Here is a 27,681-nt window from a genome sequence, read left to right on the forward strand (position 1 = left end):
CCAAAGTCAGATAAGAACCAACTTCACACAGGGCCTTCTGATCAAATCTGATGTCCCATCTCTCCAAGTTCTGCCACTCAAAGCCACCAGAAGAGGGGCGCAGAGCAAAGTCACTGTGTCCCTGGTGCAGGACCGTAAACCAACCGCTGAGCCTGCAGGGAGCCGCCCTCTCTGCGGCTGGCCACCCGTTTCCTGCCTGACTTCTGTGTCAGGGTGGAGGCCGGTGTGCAGTGGAGCTGCCCAGAGACCTTCCCCTGCCCCTGCGGCTGGGGCCCCCTGCGTCCTGTCCCGGGAGGCCTGGGGATCAAGGTGCCACACAGAGAGGGCTGGGGGCTCTCCAAGGCCGCTGGGAGGTGACAAGGGGCTCCTCGGGGTCAAGGTCTGGACCAACCATCCCACCTGCAGAAGAGCAGGGGAGCTTCCTGGCCCCGAGGACAGGACCGGGCTAATCGTTCCTTCTCTCTCTTGCTTGCTCTTCCAAACCGGAAGAAAGGAACTTGAGCTTCAGCTCAGGATGGACGGGAGCTCCACGCCTGCAGGGAGAGCGGAGGGAGGACTGGAAGGGGGGTCAGAGCCAGAGGTCCGGGTGGGAGGCCCCTCTCTGAGAAGGAATGGCCACGGGCCTGGGCGCACCTGCTCCTTGGGCTCCTTCCAGAAACACACGGAACGGAAAACCAGGCACCTCCGTGCAGCCGGGAAGGACTGTGTGCTCCTCAGATGAGGCCCTGAGAGAGGCCTGGAGGGGTTATCGGGCAGTGGCAGGAGGGGTTTGCACCTGGTGACCCCAGGGGCTTCCCAGCTCCACCTCTAAGACTGGGAGTTGAACCCCCTGCATGCACTGCGTGTAGATAATTCCAGAAGGAGGAGGGAGTACGGCAACACCCCGAGGGCTTCTCCAGGACGACAAACCTGTGTCCACTTCACCACCTAGTAAATCACAGGCAGGGCCCAGCAGGTGCCTGTAAGGAGCTCACAGCAACATCCAGGCTACAGCGCACTGGCCCTTGGGCGCTTCCTCCCCCAGGGCCCTTGCACCTGCTGCGCCCCTGCCTACACCTCCCTCCAGGTCTGCGCTGCTCACCTCGGTTTCATTCGGGTCTCTGCCAGAACATTCCCCAGTGGGCTTTCCTGATGGGTGAACAGGCCTCAGTGCCGTCCGGCTACGTCCTGTACTTTGTTCGGGAAATACTTCTGCTAGATAAGTATCTTGGAGCTGGGATGGCTGGGGGGTCGGTTTGTGTCCCACTCTGAAATCCATATGTGATATCTGAGCCCCAGCACCCTGACATGTGGCCTCCTTTGGAGATGGGGGCTGTGAGGTCACAGCAAACATCTGTTGGTCTCTGCCCCTGGCTCCTGACACAGGCAGGGCCCCCGGAACCCTTCCCATTTCCTAGGTGACGAGTGTCCCCTGTTCTAATGAGGCAACTTTGGGTGGGCTCCCAGGTGGAGGCGGTCCCGGGAAGGCCAATCTCCTCCTCTTAATCAGACCTGGCCCATTCCCTGGAGAAGGCACAAGGGCTGAAATGGACTTTGTGGCCGGGAGGTGGTCCAGGGGCAGGGAGGTCCTGGGGGTGGCCTGAATCCCATATGACCAGCGTCCTCCCAGGAGGGGGTCTAGACGCAGACACAGAGGCAGGGAAGCCCATGAAGACACGGGTGGAGGACAGCCGTGTACAGGTCAGGGAGGGCCCGGGGAAGGAGCCAACCTGCCCATACTGGATGTGGCTTTGCGGCCTCCGTTCTGTGGGTGGGGACACCCGGTTACCCGGCTGGCCAATCCAGGGCCCCCATCCCTCTGTTAATGCAGGTGGGGGTCCCCCAAGGACACGTCTGTGGTGAAGCCCCAGGGTGACCCCTTCCCTCCTGCTGAGGAACGGGCTCCTCCTGGCTCAGGAAAGCTGCTTGGCGCCACCTGGTTGGGGCCCCAGCCCCCAGGGCTGGCCAGGGCGGCGGGGGGCAGGGGGGCCGCACTTGCTCTTACACCAGCCTCGCTGGGGAGTTTGGGGACCAGCCGCAAAATGCTCCCTGGGAGCCCAGAGTAGGACTGTCAGGTTGTGCGGCCGGAGGAGAGAGATGGGACCAGCCAGTCGGAGAAGGGCGTGCAGCCCGTGGCGAAGCCGGGAGGTGGGCTCCCGTGTTCGCGGAGCGCGGCCGTGCACCAGGGCGGCTCGGAGGCCGCTGGCACCTGGGGTGGTGCCCTGCCCCGCTGCCCTCCGCGCCGGCACCCCGCACGGCACCTGCACGCAGGTGGCGCTCAACAAGTGCTTGGCGCTTCGGCCTCCGTCTGAGGCTCAGAGGAAGGAGGTCCCTTGCAGGCGCCGAAGCGGTCTGCTCGGTGGCGGGCACTTGGAGCCCGCGTTTCCACCAGACGGGCGGGTCAGGAGCTCTGGATTCCCCACCAGTTGCCAGGTGGCCGCGGCTGGGGCACCTTGGGCGACTCCTGCCACCTGCTCCGCAAATGGAAGAGCCCGGGTCCCCCCGGGGCAGCATCTGGCCCCAAGATCCCTTCCCAGCCTCCGGTGGGCGGTGGTGCGGGGCCTGAAGGGCGTCCCCAGGGGGAGAGCTCCCCGAGGGAAGGAGGGAGACCCCCCAGCACCGGCCGCCGGGTCAGGGCTTCAGGTACATCGCACGGAGCTGCTGCGAACAGAATGTGTGTGGGCCCCCTGCCCCCCAGATTCGTAGGTTGAACCCCAGCCCCCAACGGGATGTTAAGAGGAGCCTCTGGGCGGTGAGGGGTCATGAGTGGGGGGTTAGTGGCCGTGTGAGAGAGGTCACAGAGGCTCCCCTGGCCCTTAAGCCACATGAGGGCTGCTTGGGACCAGCCACCAGCTTGGACTCCAGCCTAGGATGGTGACAAATGAACTTAGCGAAAGCCCCCGAGCTGATGCGCTTATGCCACAACACGTATATGGACCAACATGAGAACAGGTTGCTTCTTAGTGTCTTTTAAAGAAATAAATGCCCGTTTTCAGTGACTGTCACCTTGTGCCCACCTGGGGACCCTAAGCCTGAAGAATGTGGGGATGGGCACAGAGGGGTGGCGGTCCTAGAGCTCTCTGCCCAGGGAGCACCCAGATATCTGGAAGGGAGGCCCCAGCACCCTTAAACCTGTAACTGGCCCTACTGCAGGCAACCCAGGAGAAAGATGGACACCAGGGGGCAGAGTGACGCTGTGGCCAGTCCGTGACCCGCACACCAGGCCTGGACTCCTGCGAGGACAGGTTGGAGGTGAGTGAGCAGCCCAGGGCCAGCACTGTCACCCTGCTCCCATCCTGCCTCTTCCACTCAAGCACCCCAGCCAGTCTCACGGAGCACGCGCTGTGCTTGGGCCCCAGGGACACCAGTCGAGAGGGACGGGACCACCTGAGCCCTCAGCCCATTGCTCACCATGGCCCAGAAAGGTGGGAGACTGGGAGGGCCCTGCAGCCCCCAGTCCCCTCCCCAGGGCAGGGGTGGCCTCTCGGGAGGGCTCAGGGCTGTGGAGCTCAAGCCCCACTCCACCCCTAGCTGGGGTCTAGACAGGCCGCTGGGACCAACCTAGAAGGGTGTGCCCAGCACAGGGAGGGTCGTCGGCGGATGGCTAACCTGAGGGTGGGCTTGGCCCCAGCTTCGGAGCCATGGTCAGGGTCATCTTGTTGCCCCTCCAGCCAGAGACTGAAGGAGGCAAGGCCGGAGAGCCTGGCCACGTGTGCCCTCTGATGGGCCCCCACTCCCCTTTCCTTCCCCTGGGGCAGCTCCCCTCACTCCTGCTCCCCTCCAAAGCCCTGTGCCTCGGTTTCCCTGACACTGCACAAGGGGATGGTGACCCCCCTAGGCCCGAGCTGACGGGGCACCAGGATCAGGAATGGGGCCCCCCATCCCCTGCTGGCCTCAGTGTCCACAACAGAGATGCTTCCACTGAAATCAAAACGCAATCCCCCAGAGGAGACCCAGGGGCATAACCAGCAAACCAAACCAGCTGGTTGTCCCAGGAATCACCCCTGCCTGCTGGGCACTCCCTCCCTCCTCCCTTGCTGGGGATCAGGGCACTGCCCCGAGTTACCAGGCACTGGGACGCATCTGCCCACTCGCCTCGTCCTCCCCCACAGGCCTGCGGCTCCCTGGTCACATGCCCAGGTGGGATTCGGTCCCGTGGTATGTCTGTCCCCAAGACAAGGACACTGCACGGCCTCAGAAGCCAGGCGCCTGGACCCTCCTCCCCTCACAGCCCCTCCGCCCTCAGGTCCTCCCCTATTCTGGCCACTCAGTCTGATCGTGCTGTGGTTTGCTGGTGGCTTCCACAGAGTGGGGTACCCAGGGCCCAGCACCGCCCTTGGGGGTGGGAGGGTCAGCTGGGTCCAGCACGGCTCTGCACACACCGTCCCGTGGACGCACCTTGGGGTCCCGTCAGCCCTCCTGGACTCGGTGCCGACCGTGGAAACTGCCGGGCTGCACGTCGCATCTCAGTCCTTTCCACCAAACACACCTTAGCCTCAGTTTCCTTAACTGTCGGAGGACGGAGGTAGCACCTGCCAAGTGCAAGCCACGTCGGGGAAAGAGGCGAGAAGGGCTGGTGGCCACCAGGGGCGCCCGAGCGCCGCCGCCCAGGGCAGCCAGTTGGGGGCGGGGCCCTCGCACCTGCCACCGCTGGGCCGACCCGCAGCACCTGCCCAGGGACGCTGGCCGTCCTCTCCCTGCGCCTTCCCCGCCCTCCTGGAAGGCCGAGTGTGTCGGGCGGCCCACCCCCCCGACGCACATGCAAACCCCAGGTGCTGTGGCCAATGAGCAGGGCAAAGGGCACCTGGTGGGAACAGTGGGGACGGCGACTGGGAAGGATGCTTGTTTGCTGAAAGAATGGAGATGACCGGAGCCCGGCCACGGCCAAGAATACGACAGAGCGGAGTCGGCTCTCTCCACACAGTCTCTGCCGCTCACCTGGCCTCTGGTGTCTCACGCTGACCCTCACCGTCGTCCTGTTCCCCACTCCCAGGACGGGATCCCCTCTGAGGAGAATGACAAGCTGGCCCAGGTGGTAAAGTTAATGGGTCAGGGGGGTGACACATGGGACACAAAACAGATATCTGACTCCCAGCTCTTCCTCTTGGCAACGACCTCTTTCTGGTCTGACGGGGAAGGCACAAATGCTCACACAATCCCCCTTCCTCTTCGTGGGGGATGAAGCCAAGGGTCAGCACTTTGACCTGGCTTAGCTGGGAGAAAAAGTCCCATTTCCAAAGTGTCTGTCATGTCCCTGGCAGCCAAGGGAATGTCAGGAGGACACATCTATGACGGTTAAATTTTTAAAAGATTTTATTTACTTATTCATGAGAGACACAGAGAGAGAGAGGCAGAGGCACAGGCAGAGGGAGAAGCAGGCTCCATGCAGGGAGCCCAATGGACTCGATCCCAGGACCTCAGCATCACACCTTGGGCCAAAAGCAGGCGCTCAACCACTGAGCCACCCAGGAGTCCCTATTTTTTAATTTTTTTGAGGAACCTCCACACTGTTTTCCACAGTGACGGCACCAGTTTGCATTCCCACCAACAGTGCAGGAGGGCTCCCCTTTCTCTGCATCCTCGCCAACACCTGTCGTCTCCACTTTGCTTATTTTTTTTTTCCACTTTGCTTATTTTAGCCATTCTGACAGGTACAAGGTAGGATCCCACTGTGGTTTTGATTCTCATCTCCCTGATGATCAGTGATGATGAACATCTTTTCATGTGTCTGTTGGCCATCTGGATGTTTTCTTTGGAGACATGTCTATTCTGATCCTCTGGAGTTGTAGGAGTTCTTTATATACTTTGGGTACTAGCCCCTCATCAGATGTATGATTTGCAAATATTTTTGCCCATTCCGTAGATTGCCTTTTTGGTTTGTTTCCTTTGCTGTGCAGAAGCTTTTTAATGTGATGTAATCCTACTTACTAACTTTTACCTTCCTTTGGTGTTGGGAATGGCTTATCAGGTAGCAATGGATGGTCTCTGCCACACTCTGCCTCCCAGCCTAGAGGCTGGACTAGACCCTGCAAGGGCTTGTAAGGAATTCAGACGCGGTTTTGGGTACAGCAGGGAGCAGGAGGGACGGACTCTGAGCTGCATGTAGTGAGGCTGCTTCCATGGCCCGTATGCAGGCAAGGGAGGAGAGAGGGCAGGGACACTATTTTAGGGGGTCCTGGGAGGAGCTGTGAGGGGCTCACGCAGCCCCAGGTAAGGAGAGCCAGCAGATGAACCACAAGGAACTGGGCCACAGGGGGAGCGTAGCCTGAGGCGATGGTCTGGAGACAGAGGTGCCACAGGTGGCAGATGGCCAGGTCATGCCCAGCCAGGGGGTGCTTGCAGGTGTTGAGCTCCAGAGGCATACCCAGCAGCCCTGGGCATGTAGGCAGAGGGCCAACCTTCCAGCACACTGAGACTGCGAGAAGCTGCTGGGAAAGGAGGGTGGCCACCCTGCATGCTCCTTGTGACTCGGCATTCAGGGCCCCTGACACCTGCTCCTAGTGCCTAGGGCCAGCCCAGACTTACTACCTTCCACCCGTGGGGTGGAACAGCAGTGACAGGGCTCTTCCACGTGGCGTGGTACCCCACTGGAACCTTCCAGCACATCTGCACTGTGTCTGCCTGCCTGCCCGTGAGGGCTTTACCTGAGAGCATCTGGCAGAGGGCTTTTGGAGGTGGTGTGTGTTGTGCCCCTGAATGCAGAGACCAAGTGGTGGTTGTCTACTCCAGTGTGTGGACGAGGCTTCCAGCCCCTGTGCACAGGTCTGTTTGACACCTGGAGGTGCTCACAGCGTGCTGTGCCCTCTTGGAGCACGGGGTACCGGCCCTGTGTGGGCAGCAGGTGTGCAGACTGTGACAGCGGCCACGTTCTCCACCATCACGTCCCCTCTGGGGCTTGCACGGCCGCTGGGACCTGAGCAGCGACTGGCGGGAGCTCATCTGGCACCTGCCCCTCTGCAGCCAGAGAGGCATGGGACACACACTGGCTGCAGCCCCAAGGGAACCACCGTGGCCACAGGCAGCCCTTCCGCTCCAAGACATGGGCAGGGTGCTTAGGAGGAAAGCTGCCCCCAGAGCTGCAGCAGCGTCAGTGGCCTAGGGCAAAGACTGGCACAACCCAGGGCATTAACCAGCCTTCTACCTGGGGCTGGACTGTTCCTGGGCCAAACAAACCTACAGCAGGAGACCAGAACTTAAACCCATTATCATGTGCTGCCTTGCCACCTGGTCAAATGGGGAGGGACCTCCCGGGGGCCAAGCCGGCCTCCCCCTGCCCCCACTGTTGGCTCTGCTCTTGATGGCAGGTGTGCAACATCTGCCCATGCTAGCAGCAAGTGGCATTGGATGTGAGTTGGCTGTTCCTACAGCTCTGGGTGGACACCCCTTCCTCCCCAGTAGGGTGCACAGGTAGCAACGACATGACTCCTATGGTTTTGGTCGCTTTTTGCCTGGGGACTGACCTCTGACAGTGCTCAGGGTCCAGCTGGGTATCAGCCACCAGGCCCACCTAATGGGATTCAGGACTCGGGAGTGCAGCACCAGCAGCTTGCATTTCCCGTCCCCACGGTGGGGGGTGAGATGTGCCTCTGCCGATTGCCCTGCAGCACACCCAGGGGCCGCCAACGCCACCAAGAAGCCAGGGGTCTGCGCTCCCCAAGGGGCCAGCCCTTTCTGCTTTCCCTCTGAAAGCTTAAAACCAACTTCAGGGGACACCTGGGTGGCTCAGGGGTTGAGCGTCTGCCTTTGGCCCAGGATCCTGGGATCGAGTCCCACATCAGGCTCCCCGCAGGGAGCCTGCTTCTCCCTCTGCCTATGGCTCTGCCTCTCTCTGTGTCTCTCATGAATAAATAAATAAAATCTTAAAAAAAACCCAACCATCTTCAATTGGTTATATTTGTTTTCCACATAGGGCCTGCATGTGTGCACAGATGCCAAGCCAGATACTGCTGTGGTTCCTGTGGACAGGGGTTGTGCCACACATTGTTATATCTTCTGGAAACTTCGCACAGTGCTAGAAACTCAAGATATTCTTTCAAACATCAGAATCAATCTCTCTCTCTCTCAAGGGCCTCTGAACCTCTGCAGGAACCACCCCCCTGTGGCATGTGCTGGGGCTTCAGTGGGGGAAGCGTACGTCCTCTCCAATTCTTTCCCACGGTTCAGGCGCTGCCTCTCACTCCCTCCCAGCCTGCCTCCACTCCTGACTTTGACCCCCAACCTCACCCCCCAGCCCTGCTGGCTGCTGGGCGTCAGGAGCGCCTTCCCTAGGTTGCCTGCTTTGCCTCAGAGCCCAGCTCATGCATGGACGAGGATGGGACCTCTCCAGCCGCTCCAGGCAGATGATGACGTATGAATCACAGGTGCACCATGACTTCTACTTTGTAACTTAGGCAGACGTAGCTCACCAGGGCCCCCCACCCCTCTCCACTGCACACACCACACACACAGGTGCTGGAGCGTGTTTCAGAGGCAGCTGGTCAACTCTTCTTCCTCTTCCATCTTATAGTTGGGACAGAAGGCTGGCAGGCTAAAGCATCAGGAGTCAGTCCCCTCCCAGAATGTGGCCCCTTGCAGCGCTGTGTTCTCACCTGCTGAAGCTCCAGGGCATGTGTGCTGGGTCTTACTGTGGCAAGAGAACTGGGACAGAGCCTCCGTTGGGCAAAGGGGCCGCCTTGAGCTCACCTGCATTTGCAAATCAGCTGGACCTGGCTCCCATCCCGCAGGCTCAGAGCTTCCTCTGCTGGAGGCCGAGACATACAGGGCAGTCCCCGCAGGACTCCCAATGGGACGAGCTGCCCCTGGGGACCCTGGGCACATACTTGACCTAGCAGTGCTGCTCCCAGTCAGACACCCAGAGGTGCAACCATAGGTTCAGCAGACACACGCAGGAATACTCAGGGCATGGCACCCATGAGAGTCTCGAGCTGGGGGCTGCTCCATCACACACAGAATATGGAGGGAAAGAAACCAGCGCAGAAAAAAGCACCATTCCGCTTACATAGAGCACAGTGCAGTCAGGAAAGGGTTTATGCTGGGCTTGGCCCATGGCCGAAGGGAGCATGTGGGGGCTGCTGGGGTGGTGATATCATTTCCTGAGCTGGGTGCTGGTCAAGTGGAAGTGTTTAGTCGGCCAGGTAGGTGAGCTGTATGTGTATGTGCACTTGTCTTTACTTAGATTAAAAAAAAAAAAAAAAAAAAAAAAACTAAACCAACTTGCTGGAGACTCCTGGCAGCATCCCGCTTCCGGGGCTGGGTGCCTTGTCAGGGGAGTGGTTCTTTTCAGCCAGTTGACAGGCAGCAGACTTGACCTTGGGCTCTACTGTGTGCCCGTACCTACGGAGGCTGAACACAGGCACCCACAGTGCCTGACCCCACAGTTCTCCCCAGCCACGCACCCAGAAATGCAACCCCATGCTCCCATGTGGGGCCTGCCGCTGCCATGGATGTCAGAAAGACCCCTCACTCGAGTTCTGGGACACCAAGTATCATGGTTAGCCTGGCCTCCACAGCTGCGCACCTCTCAGCACAGAACAACCTTGAAGCTAGAGCAAGGCCTCTGAATTCCCACTGAACCTTCCAGCTGAGAACAGAAGCACTCAACACTAGTCCCAATGTCCAGGGCACGCTCTGTGGGGGCTAGCTTCACCTGGCATGGCTCTCGGCCACCCCGGGGTATTCTGTGGTCATGACCGCCAGCCCAGCATCCCAGAATACCATGTCATAAGCAGCTCCAGGATGGTGCCTTTCTTGGGACCAAGGGGCTGGCAAATGTTTCCATGGTACTGACTCTTGCAAGAGGCGCCCTGTGTCTAACAACAGGATTTAGCCTGAAACGAAGCATTGAAGAATGCAGGAGGCAGAGGGCACCCTTCTCTCCACATCGGCTCCCTTCCTCCCAACCTCAGGGGACTTCTCAGGCATCGGACCCAGGGAGGAGAGCTCAGGAATTTCAGCTTAGAGATGAGGCTGCGGGGAAAGGAAGAGGAAGTTGCACTACTCGGTCTGCAGAGAGGCCTGCACCTTCTCTCGCACCTTCTCTCGTTTGCCTAACTTCAGGAACGACGATGTTGTGCAGATGTGAAGCCACCAAATGGTCACATCCTTTACACCACTGTCCCTGCGAGCTCTATGTTAACCAGACCCAGATACCCTCGGCTGGAAGGCATTGCCTGAGCATATTCCACACGGATTCCTCATTAATGACACGGCGTCTTGTTTGTGCCTTCGGGTTCTAAGCTCACGGCACTGAGGGACCCTGCAGTGGTCCCACTCTCAGATCACATACTGACACAGTTGACAGTAAAGAGCACAGGGCATCCAGGAGGCCTGGAGGAGCAGGGGGTGTGCACAGCCACTCACTAACTCGACAGGCTCCCTCCAAGTCTGAGCTATGGCCCAGGATGTCTCCAGCCCAGACAGCACTGAGATCCCTGGAGCGGTGGAGCATGGAGGGAGGGGCGGCACTTGTCAGGCAGGCTGACACCCTCCCAATAGTGGGGTCACATGTGGAAGGGGTGCCCAGAGAAAGCTCTTAAAGCTTTCAGAATTAAGTGTATTAAAAAAAAAAAAAAACTTGACAGAGAATGTGCACATGCAAGTAAGGGGAGGAGCAGAGGTAGAAGCAGACCCCCAGCTGAGCAGGGAGCCCACCTGAGGGCTTGATCTCAGGACTCTGGGATCACAACCCAAGACGAAGGCAGACACTTCACTGCCTCAGCACCCTCCCCCCCGCCAGGTGCCCCAGAACTGAGTGCATTCTAATGTCAGAACCACCACCAGTAAAGCGGTGAGCAAAACTTTCTCATGCTGTCTTTGGAAAACTGGTCCGTCCCAACTATAAGAGCAACCAGTACAATGAACACCTTTGAATTAAGTATCTCATCCTTTTATTTCAAAAGAAGAAAGGACACCAAGAAGCAGAAGGGTGAATGGTTAGAAAAGCAAAGCTGCAGAGGAAAGATGGGCGAGAAGTGGATCAGATCCCAGTGACGTGGTGGCCGGATGCTGTGAACCTCCATCCAGGTCCTGGACTTCAGCAGGCTCGCTGGGCCCCTCTTCTGGGACATTCTAGATGTGTCATACAGCTACCTGTAGGGCATCATGCCGCGTGCAGGCGCTGCTCCTGCCTGCCAGATCCTTCCTTGGGTCCTCTCCATTCACTCCTGCTTGAGGCTCTGACAAAATACCGGGTGCCACCGTATGCTCCCTGCCCTGCTGCCCTGCTCTGTGTCTCAGCTTCTCTTTCACTCCCCTTCATGAAGGGGGAGGCCAAGCTCAGAGGGTAATGCTTCCTGACAGTAAGACCCCCTCTTGTCTGGATTTGCTGATGATTTGACCAAAGCAGTAATTGATACTTTGTTGCTTTAAGACAAGTTGCTACGTTTCCTCGGCTCCTGAAATTGGGCTTGGCCTGTAACTCAGAACTTCCATGAGATGAGACCGTGAGATCTGTCTGCACATCAAATACAGCCCTGTGTGTGTTTAAATCAACGCATGTTGTGAAGCATGATTTCCGTCCCTGCCACTGCAGGAGACTCACTCCCAGATTGGAAGGCCCTCATTACACAGGCTCCATGTGTTTACATCTTTTGCAAACAGCACTGCATAATCTGAGGGCACAAGCACACATTTCTGGTTTTAAAATCTGTAGTGAAGCAACATAACATGAGAGACTAACCCATCTGGACCATAAGGAAGTCACCTTTACATTGTATCTATTGTACTACTCTAATGAATGCTTTTGGCCCATCTACCGGGTAGGTCTGGGAGGGAAAACGTATTTAACATTCCAAATCTCATAATGGAAATAGTGGAGGTTGTCCTCTAGCCAGAAAGCAATTCACTGCCTCCCCTCCCCACCAAGAAACAAAATACAAAGCACCAAGCCAGTCACTCAGATCGCACTCTCACACCCAAGGGGTCAGCAAGAAGCACAGTGGAGCTGATTTCTGTTCAGGTCATATAAAGGAGGGTAAGCTTTGCACCAGTACTGAGAGCTGAGAGGGCCCCCTCTGCTCACAGCACAGGCCACGGGTCCTAACACACCCACGCTCCACACCCAGCTACAGACTAGAGGTTTTCAGCGAGTTTCTATAATTACAGACTGAGGGGAGGCTTCCTCATTCAGCCTTATCAAGAAAAAAAAATATTCTATGAAAATATGTAAATACTGTAATTGAGTTTGGGATATTTTACATCAACTACAGATGGCTCAAGATAGAATTTTCTTTCTAGCTCATTCACTTTTGTTAGAAACACTTCATTTTCCCAAAAAAGAAACACTCATAAAACGAAAAGCATATCTTACTAACAAAAAAAAGAATTCCAGAACACATGCATCCCACCTAGAACTAAGCTAAAAGAATGTCTACATAACAGGGCTCACCTTTGTTTTTTTTTTTTTTTTTTGGTTTTTTTTTAGGGCTCACCTTTGTAATCCCAAACTGTCCAGGTCAACCTCTGGCTTTGTGCTAATGAACTTCACCTTGTCAAGGTCAACTGACCTTCACCTTTTCAAGGCCAACAAAGGATGCAGGACAACACTACCTCGAACAGTCAAGAAACCACTGGATTAAAATGAGCAGCTGGCAAGTAGCTGCAACCGTGTGCTTCCCTTGCTGCATCAAGAGCAGGGCACAGGCAACGTCAACATAAGTGCATTCCTCCCCAAGAAACAGGAAGGGGCTGCTTCACCCCATGTGGCCGAGTCTGTTCACTGAAGCAGCTCCTAGGTGGAAAGTCACAAGGATGTCCTGTCGTCGACCATCTCCTGAGATCCCACGGCACCATGCCACCTGGTCTTTGTGAAGAGCAGTATGAGCTCTAGGGTTCAGGGCTGGGACCAGGACACACAAATGCTGTGAAGAGGACACTCGGCATCCCCTCAGGCACCACCAGCCTTATGTGACAGCACTGACCCCAACGATCACCTCACCGATTTTTCCTTATTGTTCCACCTATGATGGGTGTTTCTCGGTGATTAGGGTCTAAGATTTAGAACACTTAAAATGTGTGCTGAAGATCAGAGAAAAAAGTCAGGGTTTTCCTTTCTGCTGGATAAAAAAAAATTAAGCAACCAACCAGTGGCCACAGAAGAAACGTGGAAGCAGAAGCAACCTGTGAGGCCCAGAGGGAGAGGGCCTGGATGGCAGCCTCATGGCCACGAGCAGAGCCCACAGGGCCCCACCTGCAGGCAGGATGATGGCAGCGACACAGGAGCACTGGGCATTACACACCGCTCCCTTCCAGAGACGGCACTAAGCCCAGTGTCACCACCAGCAGCTGACACTACCTACGGCAAGGCACGATCCAGGGAAGGCACTGGCACGGGACCACCACCTGCCCCACCTGGTAGTAAGTAGAAAGAACAATGACAGGCTTTAGTACGGCACTTTGCTAAGTATCTAAACCCTTCCAGCACCTTTCTCGGGGAAATTCTCCTCCCTGAAGATCCTGGAGACCATGTCCATGCCTCCCACAGAGCCTCCCAGGGCTGCTCTGGACGCTCCATCCCTTTCTCACTGGTCTGGCCTGACCAGCATCAGCACGGCGGCTGGCCAGCTCTGCGGAGGCAGTCTACCTGGAGCACAGATGCCGCCAGACTCGAGCATGTGTGGGGCCAGGGAAACTCGGGAGCTCTCGTGCCTTTTGCCGGGGCAGGCAGGATAGACCATGTGCGCCCCCCAGTGCACACTGTGTGTGTGTGTGTGTGTGTGTGTGTGTGTGTGTGTGTGGAGGGGGGTAATGTAAATCCTAGGTTATTTCTCACCTAAAATGTAACGAAGCAAATTGAAAGATGTTTAAAAATGCCTTTAATGTTTAAAAAAAAGAGACAATTTCCATAGGTGTGATTCAGGGCATGGAATGTTAGTAGTTTTAGGAACCAATGTTAATAACCCACCTGTGGCACGCATGTCCCATGGTTGCAACAGTGTGTGCTCAGAGTGTTAGCCAAAAACGTCTTTTCCTGGCCTTTTCCAACCAGAACACATTCTTGTGCCTGCTGGAGAATTAAATACCCCTCAGTGTAGATTTCTCCTCCTCCAAACATCCTTTCTCACGTAGTCCAAAGGACCAGCAGTGCGCTTTTCTGCACATTCCCCACGACTTACTGGAAGGAAGGATTTCCTAACCACCACTTAGGAAAATGAACCAACCCACAGGACATTATTCGCTACGTTAGTGTTTTCTTCATGGGTTTAAAAAATTTTACCTACTGGAAAGAAATCATTCTTGGAAGCTAAGAGGAAAGAGTTAAATTTACACATGAGGAACGTGGAGGTTGTTGTCTGCATACAGATTTTTCATTTACGGTATAAATACAAACTTAGTCCTCTGAATAAACCGTTACTGAAAAGGAAAAGTTGTGTTCTCTCGCATCTAGTGGCCGGTGCCTTCAGTTTAGGGAGTTTCTGAGCAGCACTCACCTACAATCATTCAAAGGAAAAATCTATTTTTTTCTCTGTCTTCACATATATGATTTCTTCAAATTTTTAATTTTAAAAAAAATTTAAAATTAATTTATTCATGAGAGATACAGAGAGAGGAAGAGACACAGGCAAAGGGAGAAGCTGGCTCCATGCAGGGAGCCCGATGTGGGACTTGATCCGGGGACTCCAGGATCACGCCTTGAGCTGAAGGCAGATGCTTAACCACTGAACCACCCATGCGTCCCTGATTTCTTCAAATTTAACACGATTAACGAATAAATGTGGCAGTCATTCCTTTATACCCTATGACCAAGTCACTGATTTGCCCTCTCGTAAAAACTTGCTTTATAAAGAACTATTTAGGAAGGCAAGTACATTCAGTTTGTACTTGAGCAGTGTTTAAATGGGTGTCCATCAAGGAAGACCCCAGATGCCCCTCAGGTGAACACAGTGTGGCTGCTCAGGTAGGAGGTGCTGAACACTCCCGCCACCCTCCATTTACTGTGGTAGCCTTTTCTTAGCAACCTTAGACTTAAGTTGAAGGCTTCACTTTTCTAATATCACCAGGATATAAAAATCTCTTTGATTCTCAAAAACTATACAGAGACAACATAATGGGGACACGGGAAGCCCATGGCCCACCTGGATGTTGGGACCTGAGAGGCTGCAGCATGGGTCCCACCGGCAGTGCTCCATCAGGTAAACATCCTTCCCTGGAGGGCTGCCCGCTTGAGCATCTTCATCAAATGTGCTGAGACGCCAGAGAAAGCTACTCTTGAAAGTCAGCGTTCTTCACGATGTCTTCTTGTAGCTGCAGGCACCTAAAGCAATTCTGTTCACTCAGATTCACAGGTCCTTACACGTGCTTCAAGTTCTGACAACTTCAGAAGCACCCAAGTATAAACACTAAACAGCTTTTCAGTGACAAGTTAGAGATATTAAGCATCAATGCTTTTGATGCACTCTGGGGACTCCTTTCTCATCCCTCAGAGTTCTGAGGTGATGTACAGACACACATTCATCTTTCTAGTAATAACAAAAATGGCATACAACAGGTTTGGGGTTTTGAAGTAAACGTCTTTAGGAAACGGGATGATAGGAAAGTGACAAAAAGGCCCCTGGAGAGTTCTTTCACACAGTACACTTTACGTGATGCCATTTTCATGCTACCAATTCACAGACTTTTTAGATTTTTTTTATTTGTGAGAGTGAATGAAAGTGAGTGAGCATGGGCACAGGGAGAAGCAGGTTCCTCTTGGAGCAGGGCCTGAGCCCGGACCCCGGGATTATGACTCGAGTAGAAAGCAGATGACCGAGCCAACCAACTGAGCACCCAGGACCCCAATGGACAGATTCAAAGGTGACAGGGTTATGAAGTTATGATGCAACATTCCTTTGTAAACTGTGCTCCATAGGATATTGCTTAGAATCGAGCCCAACTCTTCACAATAGCATTGAAAGTATATACACATCTTAGGTGACATAGAAGTTGTGGCTAGGCGAATTGAAAAGGTAACTTAATTCACTTTTTTCTTTTTTAAAGGTTTTATTTACTTATTAAGAGTATGGGGGCAGGAGCAGAGGAAGAAAGCAGCTCCATGCTGAGCCGAGAGTCTGACATGGGGCTCTCTGCCACAACCCGGAGATCATGACCTGAGCTGAAGTCAAGAGTTGGATGCTTAACTGAGTCACCCAGGTGCCCAATGTTGCTTAATTCACTTCTGAATGGGAAGCGACTTCTAGTTTGTAGTTGAGCATTGTGATTTATACATGAAGGGAAGAGCCTGAGACGGTTGGCATTTTTTGAACTGTGGCCAGTGACATGGCTGCAGGCACCAGTGAATGACAGGGATACACTGTCAAAAGAAGTGGAGAGGATGGGAGGAACCGGGGTCAGGGTGACTGGGGTGTGGTGAAAGAGGAAAGACAAGTGTTAATGTACCTCTAATGAAGACATCAGAATTTCACAATGGACTCCAAATCAGTACTGGGTGAAGTCAGATAAAAAGTGTCCCTGCTCACACAAAGGCTTCGGGAAATCGGCACACTAAACACTACAGATCAGACTTTACTATGCTTAAAATTCACTGCTTGCTAAGGCTCTTTCCCTCGTAGACTACATAAAGGGAAATAGTAATTGCATGAGTTTTGCTAGTACCTATGTTATAGAACAAAACTGTAAAATTAAACCTTTGTCCCTCTCTTGACGAGAAGAGTAACCCACTGCACTGAGGCTGGCCGAGGGGACACAAAACAGTCATTTCAAACAAACAGTAGACACATAATCACCTCTTCCCTTTCTCTGCATTACTCAGTATTTTTAAGGAAATCTTGAAGGAACAGTGAAGAGCTGTGTAAACTTTAGATTGTGAAGTCAAGGGCTTTTGTGTGGGCTTTTCACATTCAGTAGAACTTATTTTAGAACCGACAGATTATTTCATAGTGTCATCTAAGTGTCACAAACAAGCAACATGTATATACTGCAAGTTTATTTTCAATCACACAAACGAAGTTAGCGTGTAGGAAATTTAAATGAAACAGTATGGTAAAAATAGCAAGAGAACCGAAAAATCTAAAAAGGAAGCACACCTAAAGCATGGGAATCCAACATTCATTAGTGTTTCATCTTCAGTTCTGATTGACACGTGATGCTTGCAAATTTTGAACCAACTGTGAAACCATGATGACTATTCTGGAGAGATTTCAGCACCGGCATTAAGATTTGTACATTCAGTGGGTTTGCAATGGACTGTTGGCCATTTACATAGCGTATAGGACAGATTTGTCACGGGTCAGATCACAGTGTTGAGGAAAGAAGTGCCTTCCTGTAACCAGAAAGGACCCCCTGAACTGCACTCAGCTTCAGACACCCAGCATACAAGAGCAGGAACACCATCGTCATGATGGGTTCCAAGGAACATCACTTCCATAAAGGAGAGTAACTGAAGCTTCTGCTTCCCATTTTAATTACTGAAATCTCTAACAATGACAAAACTGTCACATAGGACAGTAAATGTGTACAGTGACTGAATCAAACTTCTTGGAAGAACAGTTAGCAATCTGGGAAAACGCAAACTGATGGAACACGATGTGACCCAGCACTGGTTCTGTCCTGTTACACAGACATCCCGTGAGGATCAGACCAAGGCACGAGACATTTAGTGCATAAACCAGTTCCTTTTGAAGATCTAGTGTTTTGCTGTAGTCTTTTATCTGACTTTGGACCACTTGTACCCAGCATTCTATCCTACTAGAGACTAACTTCACCGACAAAATCAAGTGATTTCTCACCAGATTTATAGGGGACTTAAAACACTTATACCATCAAAGTGTTTGCATAACCAAAAGTACAATAATAAAGATCAAAAGTGCCTCCTATTTCTTTTAGAAGACGCTACTTTAGAGGCTTGCTGCCGCTTGAATGCCTTTCCTACTCCTAACAATGAACAGTTGATAGAAAACAGAACTGTAGACTTGAATTATGATCGCTCATCCATCACAGATTAATTCTAAAACTGAAGTCTCTACAGAAACAGGAACTATTTTAACAAGGAAAACAATTCCCTCACTCAAATCTTTTTGAATGATAAACTGCAATCAACAAGCTGTCTGACCAACTGAGGTTACAAAATCTAGAAAGCAGATGAAAATGGATTACTTCTTCAAAATTTTAGTAAAACTTCAGATAATCAAAGATTTCAAAGTAAATATGGCACATACCAAGCAGAAATCAAGATGGAGAGCCTGGAGAATTTTTAATGTCCTAAATTAAAAAAAAAAACAAAAAAAAACTATCCTTGCAACATACAGATTTTCTTCCCTGTTTTAATCTTCACAAGTTTCCGGGGTGGGGTGGGGCGTGGATTACACACTGCATGTGTGTACACAACACGCACACACACCCAGACCCATGTGGGGGTGAGTGGAGGATCTAGTTCCTTCTTCCCACCACCTGAGTCTTGCTCCATCATGACAAGAAAACCAAGCAGAGCCCCTCGCTGGTCCCCTCTGCCACGTGATGTCTGTGACTTCAGTTGCTGCTGACATCACTACTTCATGTGTTTCCATGTAACAAAATTCAAAAGCAGCTTCCTGGTCAGGAACACGTACCTGAACACCTGTCCAACTGCAGGGCACCTAGGTAGTAATAACTGCCAAATTCAGGGATCAAATTTTCGAGTTCCACAGTACAATGTAATCCATGTGAAGCTCAGAATCATGTTTCAGACCACTGAAATTACTGAAGTTAAAATACGAACAGCTGAAGACATGATGTAAAAGATTGAGTACTTGGTTCTGCTAACATATTTACCAATTAAAGTCACAAAATATTCCTCATTATTATTCATGCAGGTAATTGAGAAAAAAAGACAGTGCAGAAATTAACTTTAAAAGAAAAATTATTCCTTCCCTTCCTCCCACCCCCTATATTCTACAAAATGTTTTCCCTGGGACCAGGCCTTGAAAAGGCCACTACATATTAGTGTGACATGCATTACTGTCTGCAATTAAAAAAGCTAATTTTGTGGTGGTTGTAATTACATTATAAAAATGTCCACATGCATAAATCTAAAAAAGGTTGAAAACCTACAATAAGTCTACAATATATTGTTTTACATTTGACCACTGGTGTGTGTTATGTAGGAGTCATAGATTTGGTAAAGCATTTTAACAATTTAGGAAGGCATCTAAATCTTTAAATTCTGGATGAATTTTACGTTTTAATCTACAAAATTGCATGAAGGCTAACTCGAGAGACTTCCTATCATTCTAAAATTCCTCAAGCCAGACAACTCATTTTTAGGACACTTTCTTATAAATATCACCCTTTGAAAGCACATACAATTCCATTTGTTCCACATTTTATGATCTTAACCTACACAGGGCTGATCTCCATTACTCACGGAATATCAAATGTGATAGGAAGACAAACCTGAGAGAAACATTTACAATAGTGTAACTTGCTAAATTCTTCATCAGCACTCTCTGAAAACAAACTTCTTAAGCCTTTCTCCTCTTTATTTTAGCAATGGATTGTGAAAAACGTGCGGTTTTGTCTTGACATGAAAATATTTCAAAGCACGGCGATCTTGCCTGATGGGTTTAGTATTTTCTGCATTAATTGTTAAATAGGAACTCTCATCCAACTCTTCCATCCTGTTGAAAAGGTCAGAAAAAAGCAGCAAACTGGGAGGGAAATAGCTTATCGCCAGAGTAATAGCGTCTGAAGGCTTGCAAGTATGTTGGTTTTCCTCCTTCCAACTATTTGTCTCCACTTTCTTCTCACAGCTCACAAAATGTAGGGGTTTGTTGTTAATGGCTGTTGTTCACAGGGGTCTTTCTTCTTTCTCCAGACTAAAGTCCTATTTCTCCTTGGTTTGTTTCTCTACGCAGAATTGGACTTGCTCAGTTCTTGCCTGATCGCTGGGTAGGAAAAGGAAACATAGTTCTAGTAAATACAATGATAAAGTAAAATCAGCAAGTGATTCACTCCTAAGAAATCTTAGTGATTGTCTTCAAACTCCCAGTAATAAAAAAAAATGAGCTGACCCTGCATCTTCTGCTGCATGGACTTTGTTTTCTTAACACAAAGAAGTACTAATATATATATATATATATGTACACAATACATATACTTAACTCATTTGCGTTCTTCCTTTTGTGCACAAAATGAGAACAAAGACTCTGTGGCCTCAGGACAAGAGAGTAGTAGGGTGGGACATGAGGAGAGGCAATCCAGAGACAAGTCTATTTGCCTGGATTTCCATCTGAAGCTACTCAAACCCTGGTACGTAGGGACCTTGTTTATCACTATTCTTACAAATAACTTCCATTGTAGGCAGGAGAGGGCTCCTTCCTGACATCCTAAGCCAAGTGAAGGACAGGATACTATGCAAAAGTAACTGCTTTATGCCTTGAGTAAGAAACTGGTTATTTATGTGCATTTCCTTAAAAATGGATATTCTTAAACACTACAAAGGCAGCAAATCTGCTTATATACTCACCATCAATGAGCTCTTCTTTTAGCTTTGTTAATTCTTTTCTCATTTCATCTAAAATGTCCTAAAGTATTAGAAAGAAAAACATCAGGAATATAGGGGAAAAATTAATGCTACAAATATTGCTCATATAAAATTTTAAGAATATAAAATATGAAAAACTAATGTAAAACATAAAACTAAAAATAATTCTGCCATCCAGTGAAAGGATTCAGATAACTTCTAGAAAAGATAATAAATAGCTCTGCTTTTAACCTCATTTTCTGGAAGGAGTCTGAAAGGTGGTGCAAAATGAAACTTCCAAGGAACAAGAGAAGTAAACTAGATAAGCAGATCCTGGTCAATCTGCGATCTGGAAGTATGGAATTCCACATCTGCCCAACTATGCTTCAAGGAATCGAAGATTCCCCTGGAGCTGCAAGGGTGGATTGGGGCCTGCTGGACCTACATGGTATGATATGGCAAGCACCAGTCACACGTAGTCACCTGAGCACCTGGTGACTGGCCACATCTGGGTGACTGGCCACATCTGTGGCCAGTATAAAATGAGATGCACTGTCAGTGTAAAACATACACCTGATTTCAAAGATTTAGTGTGAGGAAAATAATGTGTAATAATTACAGATTATTACACATTATAATTATATAATGGGATTATATACTGAAATATTGTTTTAGTTATATTAGGTTAAATAAAATGTATTAAAATGAATTTCACCTACTTCTCTTATTTATATGGCTACTAGAAATTTTAAAGTACTTGTGTGATCCCTATTTGTATTTTTTTAAACATTTTATTTATGAGAGAGAGACAGAGAGGCAGACACACAGGCAGAGGGAGAAGCAGGTTCCCTGTGGGGAGCCCAATGTGGGACTCCATCCCAAGACCCCGGGATTATGACCTGAGCCAAAGGCAGACCCTCAACCACTGAGCCACCCAGGTGCCCCCCTATTTGTATTTTAACAATATTGCTCTAGATGCTCCTTCCTCCATGAAAACCACTCTTTCAAATATTCTGCAAAATCTGTATTTATAAGTTCACTCTGAAATAAAGGACAACCCCTTCCCCAAATTTAAAAAAATTACTAAGGACAGGGGCTCCTGGGTGGCTAAGTCATTTGAGCGTCTGACTCCTGATTTCAGCTTGGGTTCCAGTCTCAGGGCCCACGCTGGGCATGGAGCCTGCAGGAGATTTTCTCCCCTTCCCTATCCCCCAAATTACTGAGAATAGTGTCACATGCCAGCTAGCTAAAAGGGCTGTGACAAGGTGATGAAATTTGAAGGAAGAATAACACCTACCCTTTGGATGGATTAGTTTCTAATATGTGACCTCCTTTAACACTGCACAGCTCCAGTAAAATTCAATCGCTCTATTTAAGGTTCATTTTCTTAAAAAAACTTCTCTTTTTTCTTTTTTAATGATGTTATTCATTCATGAGACACAAAGAGAGGCAGAGACATAGGCAGAGGGAGAAACAGCCTCCTCACAGGGAGCCCGACATAGGACTTGATCCCTGGGACCAGGATCATGTCTAAGCCAAAGGCAGATGTTCAATTGCTGAGCCACCCAGGCATCCCCTTAAAAAGCTTTTCATGTTTAAAATAAGGTTGAAACTACCAATTAATATTAATTCCTCCATTTTACCAATAAGCATACTAACACAGAAATTATTAATACAGACCATGACATATCCTTATTCAAATTAATATTAAAATGAGCCCTAACATGAAAGTTTTCCTTTCTTCTCAACTACTTCAGATAGCCAAGAGTTTACCAGGTTTTCAAGTGTGTGCAAACATCTACTTTAAGGTGTTTTTCAAAAACAGAAAACCATGTTTTAATATACAGGAAAATAAGGGCTTGATCATCAGTGACCTCAAGCTTCCTTTTCAAACTCAATTTAAATTTTCAAATAGTTTTCCATATAAAAATTAGATTTATCTGAAATTATTCTTAGTATTTCTCTAATTCATCTTTGACTCCTATCACTGCAACACTCTTGGTCCTTTTTTGAACCCCAAACATTTGTTACCATTTAAACAAATGAGTGACTCCATGGGGACAACAGGCTTTGAGGAAAGATCTGGGCTCTGAGCCAAGTAACTCCTCAGAACCTCAGTCATGCAAAATCTGAGTATAAATACTGTCCGACAGGATTCCCACAAGGACCAGAAGACAGCACTGTGCTAAGATCCCAGCCAGTGCCTGGCCGGCACATCATCGAGTGGATCAGTATGAGGTTACAACAGGGACTGGTGTGGTTACTGCTCTCAGAGGCCTCCTGGGGATGACCCTGCTCGCTGCAGCTCCTCTGGGCTCAGGTCTTTGAAACTGACGTCTGTCTTACTAAAGTACACTGGCCCTACCTTTCAAATCTTTTTGACACTACCAATTTTTTTTTAAATTATTTTACCTCTTCTGGGAATAAAATATTTTATTTTATTTTTTTTTTTTTAATTATTTTATTTTATTTATTTATGATAGGCACACAGTGAGAGAGAGAGGCAGAGACATAGGCAGAGGGAGAAGCAGGCTCCATGCACCGGGAGCCTGACGTGGGATTCGATCCTGGGTCTCCAGGATCACACCCTGGGCCAAAGGCAGGCGCTAAACCGCTGAGCCACCCAGGGATCCCTCTTCTGGGAATAAAATATTTTAAAGCCCCACAATCTTCTCGCCTATCAACACTCCTTCCCCTTTGTTTCTGATTATGCACGTGAATAATGCAAAGTTATCCAAAAAAGGACAAGATGCTATTCTTTTTCATAAAGTTGAGATAACTGTTCATATTGTTTGGTTACCTGTTTGTTTCACCTAGCATGGGCAAGTGCTCACATTTCAATATTCAATACTCTCATTTATGATTCCTTAATGGCCACTGTGCCCTCCCCAACGCCGTAGATTTATATACTTTTGCAGTATTTTCTTGGCATCAATTCTTGGAAGTGAAATTGCTGGGTTCAGAACTAAGATATTTATTTTTAAGGCTTTGTTATTTGTTTTCCCACCTGCTTTCTAGAAAATAAAAGCATATGAGAGTGCCCATTTCCCTCATATTCTTGCCCAAACCAGATACATTGGGTCCATTTTTGCCAAAGTTAAGTGAAAAGTGCAGCCCATTCTCCTTTACAGTAGTACACGATGCATGTACAGGTCAAGCTTATGTTCTACCATTGAACTATTTGCCCCACCACTGCTGGAACTTTACATGAATGTACTGAACCAAAAAATGAAGAGTTAAAGAAAATAATCTAGTACTAATGTCACTGTTTCATTTGTATAACAATATCTTCACTCTATACTCTTTCCAGAGCATTCAATCTACCAGATACCAGCAAAGAAGCCACTTTTATAGACAAACAAGCACATAGGGAAGTGGCTGTCTGGTGCCTACCTGCTTCAGGCGCTCATAGTCCAGCCCCTCCGTCTGGACGCCATTGGCACTGGGTTGTGATGAAGGTGCAGATTTTGGTCTGTATAAATGGAATTACCAGGACAGGTAAATAACACTTGGGATGTTTAAGGAGTTCACAAAAAATTGCAAATTTACCAACACCAGAGTTCAGTACTTTCCTCAAAACACATTACATTAAAAAGTTAATTGTCAAAGTTGCAGAACTGAATAGAGAACATAAAACAAAGTATTTTTCACTTTGCTCAGTACTTCCAGTTACTTGTACAGAAATCAGACAATGGTGACGGGATGATGATGCTTCTTCAGTGAAGGGCAGAAGAGCATGATGCCTGTGCAGGAGGCGGGAGGCGAGGCTGCGCACAGCACACTGACCAGGACGGACCCCCCAGACCAGCTGCAGCATCGAGGCCCAAGGAGGACAATCATGTCCTGAAACTGTGTGGAGCCTACTAAACATCTGTCAGACCAACCACTAAGATGAATCAGTTAACAAATTCTATGCCTCGGTTTATGGGAAAAAACCATTTTAGTAATAAGCATGATTCATTCTATATTTTATGCCATTTCAAGCATCCAAATAATGTTGGGGGAGATAACTAAAAGTATATTCATATCCAACTGGCAGTTAAGATGAGGTTACTATGGAGATGCCACCTAAACGATGTGTTTCCAACTACTACTTACATAAACTTATTTTGTTTAAAAAAAAAAAAAAAAGTGGGTGCCTTGGGTGGCTCAGTTAAGTGTCTGACTCTTCGTTTCAGCTGGGATTGTGATCTCAGGGTCCTGGGATTGAGCCCCAAGTTGGGCTCCGTGCTCAGTGGGGAGTCTGCTTAGGAGTCTTCCTCCCCTCCCCCTGTGCTCCTTCCCTATGCGCATGCACACTCTCTAATACATACATCTTAGAGAAAAAAAAAAAGGAAATGCCACATAGAAGCAGTTTGCTGATTATTGTACTTTCAGAAGTATAGCTTCTATTAAAACTTCTACATGAAGAAATAAGCCTTAGAAATTAGGTATTTTTAAGCAAAAGTTTCAATATCAAATAAACCAATCATGGCTCCTCTCCAATTCCGGCAGGCAGGGAGAATCTAGAGTCTTAACTGGGCACTCCTCTATGTTGTGGTTTTGTATGGTAAGTGGCCGTGGATTGAAAGCCACAACTCAATGCAGATGAAAAGAGCTAAGTCATGTATCTTCAAGTGTGCAGAGGACCAATATCACAAATGTGAACCAAGACTTGGTTCAGTAACTTTTCAAAGTTATTATTTCATAACTCTTACAATGCAGATTATACTCCAAACCCATAGGCACTGTTTGTGAAGATGAAATATTCAATTAATTGCTTTAATATCAAAATATGACTGCTTAACAGGTTGTTATACAAAGCAAGTCGACCAATTTTATTTTTAGGAGACCTCTGCTGCTCTGCTTGTATAAACAAGGGAAATACAACTTCCAGGAAACTTCACTCAATGAGTCCTGAGCTAGGCACTGGGGGGAAAAGAACACTTATTTCTAGGACATATTTCCTTTCCTCTAGAGAGGACCACTGCATCCCCTGGACACAGAGCATGTACAGAGAGCCATGGTGCATGAAAAGCAGGCATTCCAGGCCCAATGTGATCTAGGGACTGCTCCTGATGGTTCACATACTGTGTATTTCATTTACCCACGCTGTCTGTTCCTGCTCGCCAGACCTACACTCTTAATTATTATGCTTTTCTCTTACTTTTCACATTGAAGTGGTATAACCAAATGAATGCTTTTCTCCTAAGCTATGTAACAAATATCCCTGACTTTCACATGAGTAACTATGGTCTACTAACCAACCAGGCAATATTATACGAATATATCCATATTTATTAAATGATACAACACATTATTGTTATATAACAAACGACTGAGGAAACATGCAATTAAGAAACTTTAATTCATGCTAACATGCAATCCTCCACCACCACCACCACCACCATGATAATTAACTAAAGGGGGGAACTTTTCATACTGAAGGAAAGAAGTAATCACCACGTTTTAAAAAAGGTTTATCAACATTATTCTCTCAAGGGGCCCCCCATGGGAAAGCAGCAAGAGAACTGAAAAGATTAACAGCAGAATATCTCACTGAATGTTATTTTTCTTGGCACTAGCAAATTTTCTATGTAAGTCTTTTGGTCACAACAATTAAACCACTCTGGAAAAAAGCAGGAAAAATGATTTCACACTTGTAATAAAACATTTTATGCAGATTTAGTTGGCTGACAAACTTGTAAAATATTTTAATCATCAATGGCATGAAAATATTTTGGCCAAATGCAGCCTGCAGAACTCCTGACTCACTGCCGTAGACACCCCTCCACATACTATTTAAGTCATAGCTCCCAGTAGACTTGATGCATATTTTTAAAAATAGGTGCATATGACTTAACATGGGCACATATTGGTTATTTGTAATCTATGGGTTTTCACCATAATTGATTATAAAGTACAAGGGCTTCCCAGAGGTTTCTGTGTTACCATAACATTTAAAGCCCCTGTTCCACCAAGTCAATTCTAAATATAAGCTTACACTTGATTTTTAATTGTCAATTTCTTTAATTAAGAAAGAAATACATGATTCTTAATTTTCTTAATTAAAAAAAACAGTATTAACAGGACTCATCTTAGAAAACAACCTGCTCAAGATGGTAGATGTCAGATTGGTAAAGGCACTCTAATCTACTGCACAGTATATAGGAGACACAGACATTCCTCCAGGAATACATTTTTCACAAGTGTGCCTGTAACATAGTCCCATGTTCCCCTAATAAACAGAAAATCTTCTACTTTACCTTTTAAAGGCTTTGTCTCATGCTTATAAGGAGAAAAGCCTTTAGAATAAAATACAAAAGCTACAAAGGGCCTGGAGAAGACACAGGTGGCCTCTGACTCCATTCTAGCCTTGTTGATGTGTCCACCATTCATGCTGATCCAACTATAAAATGAGGGCAAGGAAATGAATACTACTAACTTTTCTAATTAAAATTTCTTGGTGTTTTTAAAAAATACTTCTAAATAAACCTATATATGAAAGATTCAATCTTCCTAAGTACTTCCCTTGTGGTGATTACCAATCCAGGTAGAAAAAGCTCAGCCCTATCCTCAATATGTTATTTCAGTTTCAAATCACAAAGTCACATCAGGATGATACCTGTGTAATGAATCATAGGACCTGTTGTCAAAAACAATCTGATTTTTCCTTGGAGAATCCCGTCTATGAAGGGGAAAAACCATTTAAAGGGAAATACAATAGAACTTTAAAGAAATAATTCGCACTATATTCCTGTTTTATATAGGTTTGTAGTCATAGCAAAACAATGGAAGGAGTCCATTAACCTTAAAACAATCGTTTTTTTCCCAATACAAAAGAATGTACTTGGACACTAGTTCTAGTTATGTAAGGATACCCCTTTTGACAATTACAGAGAAAAAGGCAATCATAGTGCAATGACCACTCTTATAGGCTGTAGACATAATAAAAGCTACCTACAAAGTATCAACAAGTATCAAAACACAAAAAAAATGACTGTAGCTTGAAGTAAGCAAAATTAACCCCTCTCAGAAAGAAAGCATATAAACTTTTTTCTACTTTGAATATAAGATCTGTGAGCTCTTACTGAAAACCATATGAGAACTCACACATTTTCCAATGGTACATTCCAGTCATAGTTTAAAATAATTTTAACTACAACATTCTTGCTTTTATCCTACCATTCAACATCTTCACTTAATAAATACAGCATCATGCAGATTCTCCTATGTATTACAGGGTATTAATCCATCCTACCACTAATATAATCTTAACATGGATGTTCGTA

General features: G+C 48.2%; 1 protein-coding gene across 21 annotated transcripts in view; it reads right to left on the bottom strand.

Annotated features, from left to right (window-relative positions):
- Nucleotides 1–16,880: 16,880 nt before the first annotated feature.
- Nucleotides 16,881–27,681, bottom strand: part of ENAH (ENAH actin regulator) — a 145,303-nt gene continuing 134,502 nt past the window's right edge. For 11 of the 21 annotated variants that reach the window (XM_072830167.1, XM_072830157.1, XM_072830160.1 and 8 more), the window contains one exon: nt 24,349–26,798. In XM_072830167.1, the coding sequence (XP_072686268.1) occupies nt 26,543–26,798 (256 nt within the window). In that variant the 3' untranslated portion in view covers nt 24,349–26,542. Of the gene's footprint in view, nt 19,833–20,413; nt 20,472–23,803; nt 23,883–24,348; nt 26,799–27,014; nt 27,078–27,681 lie in introns of those variants that run through there. The other 10 variants (XM_072830159.1, XM_072830162.1, XM_072830172.1 and 7 more) reach the window with 2 other exon arrangements.

The sequence above is a fragment of the Canis lupus genome, chromosome 6 (genome assembly GCF_048164855.1).
Source record: "Canis lupus baileyi chromosome 6, mCanLup2.hap1, whole genome shotgun sequence".
In the NCBI taxonomy this organism is placed as follows: Eukaryota; Metazoa; Chordata; class Mammalia; order Carnivora; family Canidae; genus Canis; species Canis lupus.